At 54.3% G+C, this 12,814-nt stretch overlaps 2 protein-coding genes across 11 annotated transcripts in view; one reads left to right on the top strand and one right to left on the bottom strand.

The window, feature by feature from the left end:
- LOC144288107 (uncharacterized) overlaps positions 1-12,814 on the bottom strand; it is a 128,095-nt gene that overhangs the window by 8,438 nt on the left and 106,843 nt on the right. For 4 of the 7 annotated variants that reach the window (XM_077855818.1, XM_077855817.1, XM_077855816.1 and 1 more), the window contains one exon: positions 231-376. In XM_077855818.1, the coding sequence (XP_077711944.1) occupies positions 231-376 (146 nt within the window). Of the gene's footprint in view, positions 1-230; positions 377-2,366; positions 3,840-4,155; positions 9,492-12,814 lie in introns of those variants that run through there. The other 3 variants (XR_013356063.1, XM_077855819.1, XR_013356058.1) reach the window with 3 other exon arrangements.
- Positions 1-12,814, top strand: part of TRIM13 (tripartite motif containing 13) — a 31,566-nt gene that overhangs the window by 6,685 nt on the left and 12,067 nt on the right. For 2 of the 4 annotated variants that reach the window (XM_077855811.1, XM_077855812.1), the window contains one exon: positions 8,822-9,004. The exons of 1 other annotated variant lie outside the window; for it this stretch is intronic. The gene's annotated coding sequence lies outside the window, so the exon portion shown is untranslated. Of the gene's footprint in view, positions 1-8,821; positions 9,005-12,586; positions 12,685-12,814 lie in introns of those variants that run through there. One more of the 4 variants, XM_077855813.1, reaches the window with a different exon arrangement.

Consider the following 12,814-nt stretch of genomic DNA (forward strand, 5'->3'; position numbering starts at 1 on the left):
GTGTGATAAATGATAAAGGTGTGAGAAAGGATGTGTGGTTAATCAACCTGACCTCCGGAGTGAGAGCCCCAAGGCCTTACCTTAACACTCTAGAAGAGGCTCTGGTTTCCAAGACCCAGAAGTTTTCTATAACTTTTTTTTTCTCCTTTTGGAAAGCTTTGGAAAAAACCCTCCAAACTCAAATCCTGAAACCTTCAAAGAATCAAGTGCTTGGAGCATTTTAAATGTACCTGCCCCTCCTGCTGGCTGGTCCCAGGAACCTCGACCCTTTCTCCAAGGCTGGTTGTCCGCCTGCGTCCTCTTCCTTCCTTCAGTGTCCCCGTCTGAAGGCAGCCTTCGCTGTGCTCTGCTTTCCTGTTGGGGGCGTAGGGGGTACCTGGCAGGGAAAAGAACCAGGATTGTCCGACTGTGCGGCGGGGGGAGGTCTGGGAGGTCTGGCTTCGGGCAAGGCTGCTTGGCCGGCCGAGGCGGCTCCCGTCCCTGCCCAAGACCAGGCTGCTGGGCAGTCGGCCCAGCTCTACGGGGCTATCACCGGACAGGTGAAGGCAACTCTAGGCAGGTAAATAGAAAAGAAGAAGTGCAGAGGGGGAGCACCTGGATTGGTCTCACAGGCCTCACTTGGGGAAAGCCACCCTTCAGGAAATACCCCAGAGGCCAGGGAGTGGGTTGGGGGCTCCTAGAAGGGACCTAGGCCCGTCAGAGCGGCGCTGGCTGGGGGGGGGGGGGGGCAGAGGGATGTCAGAAGCCCCCCCTCAGGATTCTTTGAAAGTGAGGATGGGCCTGACCTCCCGCTGGCTGGGTACAGGTGGAGCACGTGCCTCTTGACGTTGGGGTGTGAGTTCCCCATGTTGGGTGTGCAGATCACTTAGGAAAAAAAGAAAGACAAGTGAGGACAGGGAAGTAGGCTGAGGCTTGAGTCCCGTTTACAGGACGCTCACTGAGAATTCTCTGGAGCCCTCAGGAAGGGCAGGAAGGGCAGGCAGGGGGGCCTGAGCCTCCTCGGGCTTCCCAAACCTGCAGCTGAGTGGGAGTCACCTGGGGACCTTGTGAACACTCAGATTCCGCTTGGAAGGTATGGAATACCGCCCGTGATTCGGCGTTTCTAATGAGCCCCTGGGGGCCTGCTGCTCCCACGACCCTGCTTTCAGGAGCCAGGGTCTCTGCCATCTGAGTCTGGAGGTCACTGGGCGGATCGCTCCAGCTCCAGTTCAAATTCAAGGTTGTGTGCAGGTTCCCAGGGAGGGAAAGCCTGTAAGAAGGAGTTTATGGGACAAGGAGAGACAGAGGTCTCCGATTTAGGGGCTCCTTACCGCCTCCCAGGTTCCCTGGGGGCTGGTCTTTGCCCGAGTGGGGTAGCATTAGTTGGGGAGATCTGGCGATGGTCGGGGAGATCTGGCAGTGGTCACGGAGATCTGGCGGTAGTCGGGGAGATCTGGTGGTGGTCGCAGAGATCTGGCGATGGTCACCGAGATCTGGCGAGTTGGAAGATGCTAGCAGGAGAGGCCCTGCAGGCCCAGAGCGGCCTCTACACTCCCCACCGGCAGCTGTTCACGTGCTACCTGGAGGCTGCCATCAGGAAGTTTCGGAAGGAGAGACGGGTTCACCCCACGGAAGCACCTGCCGAGGCAGGTGACCCACCTGAGGGGCGGCTGATGGCAGCAGAGGCCGGCTGCTGTGAGCGCTTCCGGGGGGAGGCGAGGGCCGCGCTGCCCCTGCCGAGAGCGGCCTTCCGGGGACTGTGCAGCGGCTGGAGGATCCCCGCGCAGCAAGGACCTGTTTTCCAAGATCCTTGTTATTTCAGATGTGCTCCTCTTACATTTGGATCAACGTTTATCTATTATTTTTACATATGTATACTTTTTATTGGAGTTCGATTTGCAACATGTAACCCAGTGCTCATCCCGTCCAGCGCCCCCCTCGGTGCCGTCACCCAGGCACCTCCCAGGCACCTCGTCCCCCGCGCACCTCCCCTTCCACTATCCTGTTCGTTTCCCAGAGTCAGGAGTCTCCCGTGGTCTGTCTCCGTCCCTGATGTTCCCCACTCAGCTCCCCTCCTTTCCCCGCTGGTCCCTCCCACCAGTTACTAGGGTCCCCGTATGGGTGAGGCCTCCTCCGACTGACCCACCTCACTCGGCATCCCCCCTCCAGTCCGTCCATGTGGAGGCACACGGTGGTATCTGTCCTTCCTGGCGGTGGGTGATGGTCCCTCGGAGGGTAACCGCGACGTGTGTCATTTGAGCTCCGAGTTCCTCCTCCAGCCTGGGATGGGCCAAGGCACTTGGGGGCCTCGGGCTTCCTGTGACCTGAGGGGTCCTCCTGTAGCCGCCGCGGGTGCGAGGATCCAACACTAAGGGCTCCGGGGGGGGGGGCACCCAGTCTCAGGGCCCAGTCGCACCGAAGCTGTACTGGGAGAGGCGGCAGCGGAGCAAGGAGGGGGCGTCCTGGGGAAATGCCTGGAAGGACGGAGACGAGGCGGTGCCTGCAGGGCCTGGGGTTGGGGAACTGACCAAAGGTCCCTGGAGCAGCACTTGGGGGGGCACATGTGAGAGAAGGCTTCAGTGGGGGCTTTTGGAATAAAAAAATAAATGCAAAAAAAAGCTCCATTTTTAGAAAAAAAAAAAAAGGATAAAAAAGGAAAACTGCAGACCCTTGGGTGATGAATGCAAAGGCTAACCCGTAACTCACCTTTCCCAGGGCAGCAACGGGTTAGGAGACGCTGCTTGCAGGCTTCAGGCCACGCTCTTTCGGGGGGCCGGGTCCCCCGTGTCCCTGGGAGGCACCCAGAGCGGCAATGTCGGTGATGAGTCATCCCCAACCCCCGTGTCATCTCCACCCGTGAGTTGGTCAGATCCACTGGACTGGACCTGGCTTCTGTGGACTTGGGTGCTTCCCCTGGAAGTGGATCTTTGGGGCGGGTTCCAGAGGGCCCGACCCCAGCGCCCCGACCCCACTTCCTGGGAAAACGGGAGTCGAGAGCCCTCCGTCAGCATTGGAACCGGCGGCTTCCTTGGCAAAGTTGTTTCTTCACAGTCAGAAGTGGGGGGGGGGGGGGCGTGTCCACGCGCCCCAAGGCAGCAGCAGGGCCCCTCCCGGGGCAGGAGTTGAGGTCACGCAGGTGTTCCTCAGAGTTGGACGGCTTTGGCCAAAGCACTTTACCCCTGTGACCCCCTTCATTTGTAAATCCATTTTTCCATAAAAATATTAAAAAGGGGGCAGCCTTGTGGGGCCCAGCGGTGGAGCACCTGCCTTGGGCCCAGGCGGTGACCCCAGGTCCCGGGATCGAGTCCCACCTCGGTCCCCTCTCTGTGTCTCTGGGTCTCGGCCTCCCTCTCTGTGTCTCTCATGAATAAGTAAATAAAATCTTAAAAAAAAAAAAAAAAGATTTCTTAACCAAAGGCAATTGGAGGCTCAATCTTCCCTTAGAATCCATTCTCTCAGACCCTGCCTCATCAGCTAAGTTTATATGATATTTTTTTGAAAGATTTTATTTATTTGTGAAAGACATACAGAGAGAGAAGCAGAGACACAGGCAGAGGGAGAAGCAGACCCCAAGCAGGGAGCCCGACATGGGACTCGATCCCGGACCCCGGGGTCACGCCCTGGGCTGAAGGCGGCGCTGAACCGCTGGGCCTCCCGGGCTGCCCCAGGATCACCTTTTATATGGCTGCATAATATTCCATCGAAGAGGCCTGCCGCAGTTTGCTTATGTATCCATCATTGGTTTATGGCATTTGGGGTCATTTCTGTTTTTGAGTGCAGCTATTCCACATTATGCTGCCATGAACATCCATGTTATATTATTATTTGTACGTTTGCTTCCAGTTCTCTTGGGCATATATCTAGGAGGAGACATGCTAGAGCTTATAGGAACTCTGCTGAAGGAACGGCCAATTTTTTTCCCCAAAAGCATAGGACAGCAACTTGTAAAAGAACTGTTTTTTATGACTATAAAGATGATGCATTATATAACCATTAGAGAGACTCTGAAAAATCTAGTGAAGAGTCAGGACAAAATAAAAGTCCTTCCCACTTTATACTATTTATGGATAACAATTGTTGCTATTGTGATCACTTTTTAATAGGCGCACGTATGCTCCGCATTATGCTATATATGCCTTTTGAAATTTGCTTTTCTTCACCTATAAAAGATATGCATTTTTTGAGTTTTTTAAAAGATTTTATTTATTTATTTATTCATGAGAATAAATTCATTTAATTATTCATGAGAGAGAGAGAGAGAGGCAGAGACACAGGCAGAGGGAGAAGCAGGTTCCATGTGGGGAGCCTGATGTGGACTCCATCCTGGGACTCCAGGATTATGCCCGGGGCCAAAGGCAGCGCTAAACCGCTGAGCACCCAGGCTGCCCTATTTTTTGAGTTGTTAAATGGGCTTCTGAAACATGACTTACAAATGGCTACATATTATTGTTCTGTATGGATGTACCAGGATTCACTTAACTCATGTCCTTTTGATGGATAATAACAAAATTTCCAATCCCTTCCATAGCTGTGTAACAAATAATCTCCATGTATAAATTGCAGTGTTTATGATTATTTTCCTAGGACAAATTCCTAGAAATTGAATTAAGTATATGTGATTTTTGAATGTTTTTATACAGACTGTCCTCTAAAAGGTTGTATCCATGTTGGTTTCCAGTAGCAAACAAGATGGCCTGTCTCCCTCGTTCCTGGCCTACTGGTCACTATAATGTTTTAAATCTCTGCAAATTTCAAGAATTTGCTTGGTATTTCTTTGATTATCGTTGAGAATGAATTTTTTTATGCTTATTGATCATTTGTATTTCCTTTTTTAATGCCCTGTTTCTCATGTATTTGGTCTGTTTTTCTGTCTAGGTGTTTTGCCTTGTTATTCAGTTGGAAAAGTTTGTTCTAATGGAGTGCCATTTTCTTTAACAATTTTTTCTCTTTTTTTTATACATTACAAAAGTAATAGATGCTCAATGTAAAAACATAAAAAGAATTATAATAATATAAAACATAAAGACTGAAAATTTCCAAATTTTATCCTCTTCAAAAAATATGGCTTTTTTTAAAAATTAATTTTTAAAAATATTTAATTTATTTATTCATGAGACACACAGAGAGAGGCACAGACACAAGCAGAGGGAGAAGCAGACTCCATGCAGGGAGCCCGATATGGGACTCGATCCCAGGACCCTGGGGTCATGACCTGAGCCCAAGGGAGAAGCTGAACTGCTGAGCCACCCAGGGGCCCCCAAATTGTTTTATTTTTAAAAGATTTTATTCATTATTAATCTGAATGAGAGATATGTGCACAAGGAGGAGAGGCAGAGGGGCAGCAGACACCCCCCACCTCCAACAGGGAGCCCTACTCGGGCTCAATCCCAGGATTCTGGGATTGTGACCTGAGCCGAAGGTGAAGGCAGGCATATAACCCACTGAGCTACTCAGGTGACCCATCTTTTTATTAGCTGTGTCCTATCATGACTATATTGTGTTTTAAACAGGAACAGTTTTACATTTTTCTTGTTATATCACGAAGTCTTTTTCATGGTGTATTGCTTAACTTTTATGCATAAAAAGAAGGCTCTCAATTTTTTTATGGGAATTCTCTGAACCATTCAAGAAGTTATCTCATCTTCAGAGACAAGCTATTCTGTGAAAGAATGAAGATTGTTGACATATCTTGTAAACTGGAGGGAGGAGTCTGAAAAATTGCTTTGCAAATGAAGGGGGAAAGCGGTTATTTTGATCAAATGTATTAAAATCTCTATTTTCAGTGAATAGAACTCAGTACATTACCATTTCGGCTTGTCTCGACAGCTAATATCTAGAAGGTTGAAATGCCTCAATAGTCTTTGAGAGAATTCTTACTTCCCTGAAAACATTCATAAAAAAAATTGATAAGCACCGGGTTAGGTGCTCGGATTGCAGTGGCGAGGAAATGTGGACACACACATGTACACAACAGACACCGTCCCTGCTCTTACAGGGTTTATAGTCGCATGGAGACGACCCCGATAATCAAGTGATCACGTGAGTCAGTGCACGACAAGGGACTGCATAGTGTGCGATGCAAGGAGCGCAGGACGGGGTGAGAGGACTCAGGGACCTCTGACCCCCGCCTGGACCAGTTTGGAAAGCTAGCCTGGGATGTGTCAGCTGTGCTGCACATGGACGTGGCGGGGGGCGGGGGGACGTGCAGGTGCACCAGGGAGAGGAGAGCGCGGGGCAGGAACCCTGAAGCCAGCCGGAGCCCAGGCCTGGTGGCACAGCAGTGGCCCGAGCACCCCCAGGGAGGAAGGGCTGTGGGGAGCCAGATGTCAGTGCACCCTATGGAGGTGCTGCGAGGGACACAGCTTTCATCATCTGGAGACGGTGTGAGGGGCCCTGGCTGGCGGTGGAGCGTGCCCCTCGCCCTGCAGGGTGGCCAGTTCCAGGCCGCGCTGGGGGCAGAGAGTACTCAAAACCAGAATCTCCGAAAAATAAGTGAACAAAACCCCATGGTCTGACGACAGGCTATCAGTTCGTGATCCCTGCCTCACGGGGACCGTGAGAATCACCCAAGGGTGACAGGTCCTGAGCGCCTCGAAGGGCGCGCGGTCCAAGTACTCGGGCATGCGGAGGCCGGGTGACGGAGGACGGGCTGGGGGGTGTGCCTGGGCTGGCCAAAGGGAAGCCAGGGGCCAGCATGACCTTGGCCAAAGCTCCAGGGAAAGGAGGCCTTCTCCGGAGGATGCAGGGAGTGGCGCTAGGAAATCAGGAGCCCGAGGAACCCACACGGTGACCTCCACAAGAACACACAACCTGTGCTGACGCTGTGTAACTGACTCGTGGGCTTGGTTGCCCAGGAGCAGGTGTGGCGGGGTGGGACCCACACGGGCCCTGCAGACCTGGCCTCACGGGAGTGCCACCCAGCAGGGTGGGATAAACATGGTCACCAGAACACAGGCACATTTGGGACAAGGCATTTATTACCACGTGCTCTGATGTCAGAGAGACTTGAGCAGGCTCCCTTCAAACACCATGAAGCAGGGGCATCTGGGGGGCTCAGGCCATGACCCCAGGGTCCCGGGATCGAGTCCCACCTTGGGCTCCCCGCATGGATCCTGCTTCTCCCTTGGCCTGTGTCTCTGCTTCTCTCTGTCTCATGGATGAATAAATAACATCTTTAAAACAAAACAAAACCCGCAGGAAGCACGTATTCCTTGTGCGATGCTGTGAAGACGGGTACCTGATAAATCCAGATCATCAGAACCAAAGCTCTAGGAAATGTGCTGCTGCCTCCACCTAACGTGGAGTGTGTTGAAGGTACAGGAATCCACCTGCTGAAGACTCCAGAACCCCCACCCCTGAGGCATCTCTATCTGGGGAAGAAATATTGCTAAAAATACCCCATAGAACAGGATGAAAGTCCTCTTCTAAGTTGAAATTATACAACTCTATCATCAAAATGGACATTTTTCAAGATAAAAACAGAGCACATAAGGATTGATGAACTCAATAGAAAGATCCCAGAATAAAGTCTCTACAAATTTAATTACTCTGAAACAACTGTAAATACACAATATCTATTACTTTACCTGAATTAAAAACCCTCAAAGCCCGCACAGAGCCACTCTTCATCAAGAATAAAGTTCTACATGTATGGGAATTAAATCTCCCCAAAATTTAGTTAACACGATTGAACATAATTAATCATTGTTAAAATATCAAAACAGAGGAGTACATTTCAGAATATATACATGCAGCAATTTTTAAAGCTCTAGTAAGGCACACTCTAAAATGTAGCCAACAGTGTATTAATAATTAGGCATACAATGTAGTTAAGATTAAAAAAATTATATATATGATTGACATATAAATCTACATACATATATACATATAATTTTCTCTTATTGGATTTTAGGAAAAAACATATCATAATTAATTCTCTCTATATTGTACTTTATTTACAAATCAAGAACTTAATGAACAATTATGTGGTATTAAAGGGTTCAGGAAGACTTACCCATATATGCTGTACTTTTGTACACATTATTGCATTTAAAAAAAATCTATGATTTTCAACAACAAACCTCAGAGGTATCAAAATAAAGGAAATAAAAAAATAAAAAAAAACAAAATAAAGGAAATTTCTTCTCTCTTAAATCTTAGATCCTATAATCCGATCAACCTTTCTAAAATTCTGCTTTCCTCTTATCAGTGCCACATAAATAATTATTCAGTGGCTTCCGTTTCATTACAGGATGACGTTCAACTCTTTATTGTGACGTCCCACACGTTACGTGCTTTGGCCTCAAACTTTATTTTCAAGCCAGGCCATGCTCTTCACCGACTCCGCGTCAGCGAAGCTCATTCCAACCCCGAGCTGTGTTCCTCACTTCCAGGGCTCCTCTTTCTCATCTTCAAATCCTTCGGTCTTTATTTCTTATTTATTTACTTATTTTTAAGTAGGTTTCACCACACCCAGTGTAGGGCTTGAACTCACAACCTTGAGATCAAGAGTCCCAGGCTCCACTGGCTGGGCCAGCCGCGTGCCCAGAATCCTATTACCTTTAAATGTTGCATTTCCCACGTCCCCTGTGAGAACTTGCCTGATGTTTCTGTCACCTCCCTGCAGGCCTGTCTTGAGCCTTGAACAGCCCCCGCCACGTGCTGTTACAGGTCTACCTCCTGTGTTTAAGGCTGGTCTCGTCAACCCCACGGGAAACCCCTTGATTAGGGCCCTCGGCGCCCAGCGCAATCCTGAGGATACAATTATAAGCACGTGCCACCATCATCTTAATTGCCTCTGACGTTTCGCTTTATTCTCAACAATTTTTCTTTCCAACTACAGAAACAGCACAACTAAAGGCCGAGTTTACTGTTGCTGTAGCGTCTCTCATTCTCTTCAGAAGCCAACTGATTTTTGCTATTTGCTCCATTTGATGCGTGAACTTCCCTGTGCAACTAAGCTATATGGAATCTGGAATTTTCTTCAAACCAAGGGGCTAATACCTTCAATCTCATCAGGCCTTAGGTAAGTTTCTATCTTTAGTGATGATTGTAGATTTGCAGACAGACTTTTTTTCCCTTCTTAATGGAATATTTTGGATATTCAATCGTTATCTCTGAAATTATAGAGGCTTAGAAAAAAAAAAAAAGAAAGAAACCTGCAAAGTTTTCCTTTCGTTGAGTGTGATTTTTTCCCCCTTTTTCTCTCTCTTCCCTAATAACAGGGAAGGGGGTAGAGAGCGGTAGGATATAATCTTTTCAAAAGGTCACCCCGGCTGGGTATAGAAAAGCATAAATTACGGTCCTCGCCTCCTCTGCTGCATGGGCAGTTTGAGCCTGTCACGCTTGGGCAGCAGGTACACAAAGCCGGGGCAGCTGCAAGCCCAGTGGCACGGCTCTCTTCTTCCATGTAACCGCAGACGTGGTTTCTTAATCGCTACAGGTCGGGTGCAGTGCTGGTTGCTTTATGTATCAGCTCATTATCATCATTCAGCAAATCACGATTCCCATTTCTGGAACAAAACACTGCGGCTTAGGGATGTTAGGTGACTTCTAGTAACAACTAGCAGGTGGCCTGGCCAGAGTCTGGGTGCGGAAAGGATTCCACGGCCTCTGCTGCTTTCACTGCACCTCGCCCCCCCGGGGCCTGGCATTGCAAGGAACTCTGTCTCGGGAATGTTGGGGCTTGCGCTGCGACCTTGGCAGCTGCTGGGACGGCCGGGGCGACCAGGTTGCTGGGGAATGGTGTCCTGCCCATCAGTGCCGCGGTCCCAGCCTGCGGGGCTCCCTGTCTGGTGACAGGTTTGGCTCGGCCCATCTGTCCCGGGACAGCTGACAGCGTGTCGCCCTTGGTGGCAGGAGAGCTGCCGGGCTTTACCTCTGTCAGGGCTCGAGACAAGGGCACCAGGGGAAGTCCACACGGTAAGAATAGACAGGATTTAACACAAGATTGAGAATTTCTCCCTGTAACAGCAGAGCCCAGAAGACAAACCGAAATAGGACCCTCTGGTCCTCTCGGTGGGCCGACAGAGGACTCCCAGTGGTCGGCTGGTAGTGTCCTTAACGTGAAGAGCCGTCAATAGAAGGAAACTGCAGTGTGACGACAATTGGGACAGTCCCTGCGTTACCTCGGGCGGGATCTAGTCACAGTGTCGTCTTCCAGGAAGGACGTGGCTGTGCATGTACACCGGAATCTGGGAGTTACTCTCAGTCCAGGCCCATGGTGTGAGGACAGAGGCCACTCTTCCTTCCCCAGTTCCGGCCGCCCCGGGTTCACTGCACAGCATTCCCTTAGGAATTCAACACTCAAAAGACTTCTGTGCTCATCCACCCAGTGTTACTTCCAGGTGGGCACAAGTTCATGAGCAAGTATTTGGCACCAGACAGGTCTAGCTATGTAAGCAGGCATCATACCATCACAGTAAAGGACACTTTGTGAGCCAATGACCTTTCACTCTTGTGTCATTTTAATAGTTGGCCTTTAAAGTGCTTTTATAAATCAGATTTTTTTGGTGTGTTAAAAAAAAAAAAAAAAAAGAAAAGCGACCCTAGGAGGAGACTGGGGTGCAGCTCTCAATGGCATTGACAGTTATGATGCTACAGGAAGGACCTAGAGGTGGACTGGAACTTTTGGAGTCTCGGCCCTGCCTCTGGGTTTTCATCTTGGAGCCATGGCTTCACCCGTTTACTCATCTACAGGGTGAGAATCGTAGTTCGCACCCCGGGGTGTTCTTATGGAGACTGCGGCAGGCGGGACGTTGTACTGGGGGAAACTGGGCGTAAGGGCCGGCGGGGAACTGGGCCTCTCGCGGGGGGGGCGGGGGGGGGTAGGGTTCTATGGACTCCGGAGCTGAGGGTGAGCAGCCCTGGAGCTCCGAGCCCCACAGGCCTCACATACTCCCCGGGGGGCCTGGGGGGGGCCTGGGGGGCTCGACCCCGGGGCACGCCTGGTGCTTCTGTCCTTGTTGCCCTTCCCCCGAGACTACATCTTGGAGAAACCCTTCCTTCGCCTTCGTGTCCTTCTTGGAACCAAACAGATGGTGCCCGCGGCCCTCGGGTCACAGCCCTCCAGGCTCCGCGCGCCCCCGGGGTGACCTCGGGCCGCAGGGTCAGAAGGAACCGCCCCCCCCTCCCCCCGGCCGTGGGCGCAGGGGTGCTCTCCGGCCTTCCCGTCCGCAGAGATGCACGTGAAGCGGTGTGAAGGGTTGGGCTTTTTTTTTTGTTCCTGAAAATGCAACGAACAAAAAAAAAAGTACAACAATCCAAACCCAACCGTCTTGTGGCGCCAGCTCGCCGGCCGGTGGCTCCGCAGGGTGGGCGCCCGCGCCCCCGCAGGCCCAGCCGCCTCGCCCGCCTTCCTAGCCTGCTCCGGGCTCCGCGCAGGGGGCACCGGGCTCAGCTGGCTCCGGGCTCCGCGGGGGGCACCGGGCTGGGCGCACCGGGCTCCGCGCCGAGGTCACCGGGCTGGGCGCACCGGGCTCCGCGCTGAGGTCACCGGGCTGGGGGCACCGGGCTCCGCGCCGAGGTCAGCGCGCTGAGGTCACCGGGCTGGAGGCACCGGGCTCCGTGTGGGGGGCACTGGGCTGGGCGCACCGGGCTCCGCGCTGAGGTCACCGGGCTGGGCGCACCGGGCTCCGCGCTGAGGTCACCGGGCTGGGGGCACCGGGCTCCGCGCCGAGGTCACCGGGCTGGAGGCACCGGGCTCCGCGCCGAGGTCACCGGGCTGGGCGCACCGGGCTCCGCGCTGAGGTCACCGGGCTGGGCGCACCGGGCTCCGCGCCGAGGTCACCGGGCTGGGCGCACCGGGCTCCGCGCTGAGGTCACCGGGCTGGGCGCACCGGGCTCCGCGCTGAGGTCACCGGGCTGGGGGCACCGGGCTCCGCGCCGAGGTCACCGGGCTGGAGGCACCGGGCTCCGCGCCGAGGTCACCGGGCTGGGCGCACCGGGCTCCGCGCTGAGGTCACCGGGCTGGGCGCACCGGGCTCCGCGCCGAGGTCACCGGGCTGGAGGCACCGGGCTCCGCGTGGGGGGCACCGGGCTGGGCGCACCGGGCTCCGCGCCGAGGTCACCGGGCTGGAGGCACCGGGCTCCGCGTGGGGGGCACCGGGCTGGGCGCACCGGGCTCCGCGCCGAGGTCACCGGGCTGGAGGCACCGGGCTCCGCGTGGGGGGCACTGGGCTGGGCGCACCGGGCTCCGCGCCGAGGTCACCGGGCTGGAGGCACCGGGCTCCGCGTGGGGGGCACTGGGCTGGGCGCACCGGGCTCCGCGCCGAGGTCAGCGCGCGGGGGCACCGGGCTCAGCTGGCTCTGGGCACCGCGTGGGGGCCCCGGGCTCGGCCCCGCGCAGCCCCTCCGCCAGGAGAGCAGCAGCAGCCCGGCGCCCCCGCCCCCGCCCCCGCCGGCTGTTGACCCCGGAAGGACGCCCGCGGCCCCCTCCTCCCCCTGGGAGGGAACAAAGGCGAGGCCGGCGGGAGACGCGCGGGGGTGCGGGCGCAGGGCGAGGCGGGCGCAGGGGCGGGGCGGACGCAGGGGCGGGGCGGGCGCAGGGCAGGGCGCAGGGCGAGGCGGGCACAGCGCAGGGCGGAGCGGGGCGCAGGGGCGGGGCCGGCGGGCGGCGGGTCCATCTTGCAGCGGCGCGCGGCGGGGAGCGCGGTGGCCGCGGCGGAGGGGGCTGCCGGCGGCGGGTCCCGCGGCCCCGAGGCGGAGGTCGGGGGCAGTGCCGCGGCGGGGGGGGGGGTGCTGCGCCGCGGGCCGCGCGGAGAGCGGGGGGCACCGGGCTGGGGGCCCTGCGCCTGCTCCCCGCGGACCCACCTCGGCGCGGCCCAAGCCGGAGCCC

Source organism: Canis aureus, chromosome 17 (assembly GCF_053574225.1).
Source record: "Canis aureus isolate CA01 chromosome 17, VMU_Caureus_v.1.0, whole genome shotgun sequence".
NCBI lineage: Eukaryota > Metazoa > Chordata > Mammalia > Carnivora > Canidae > Canis > Canis aureus.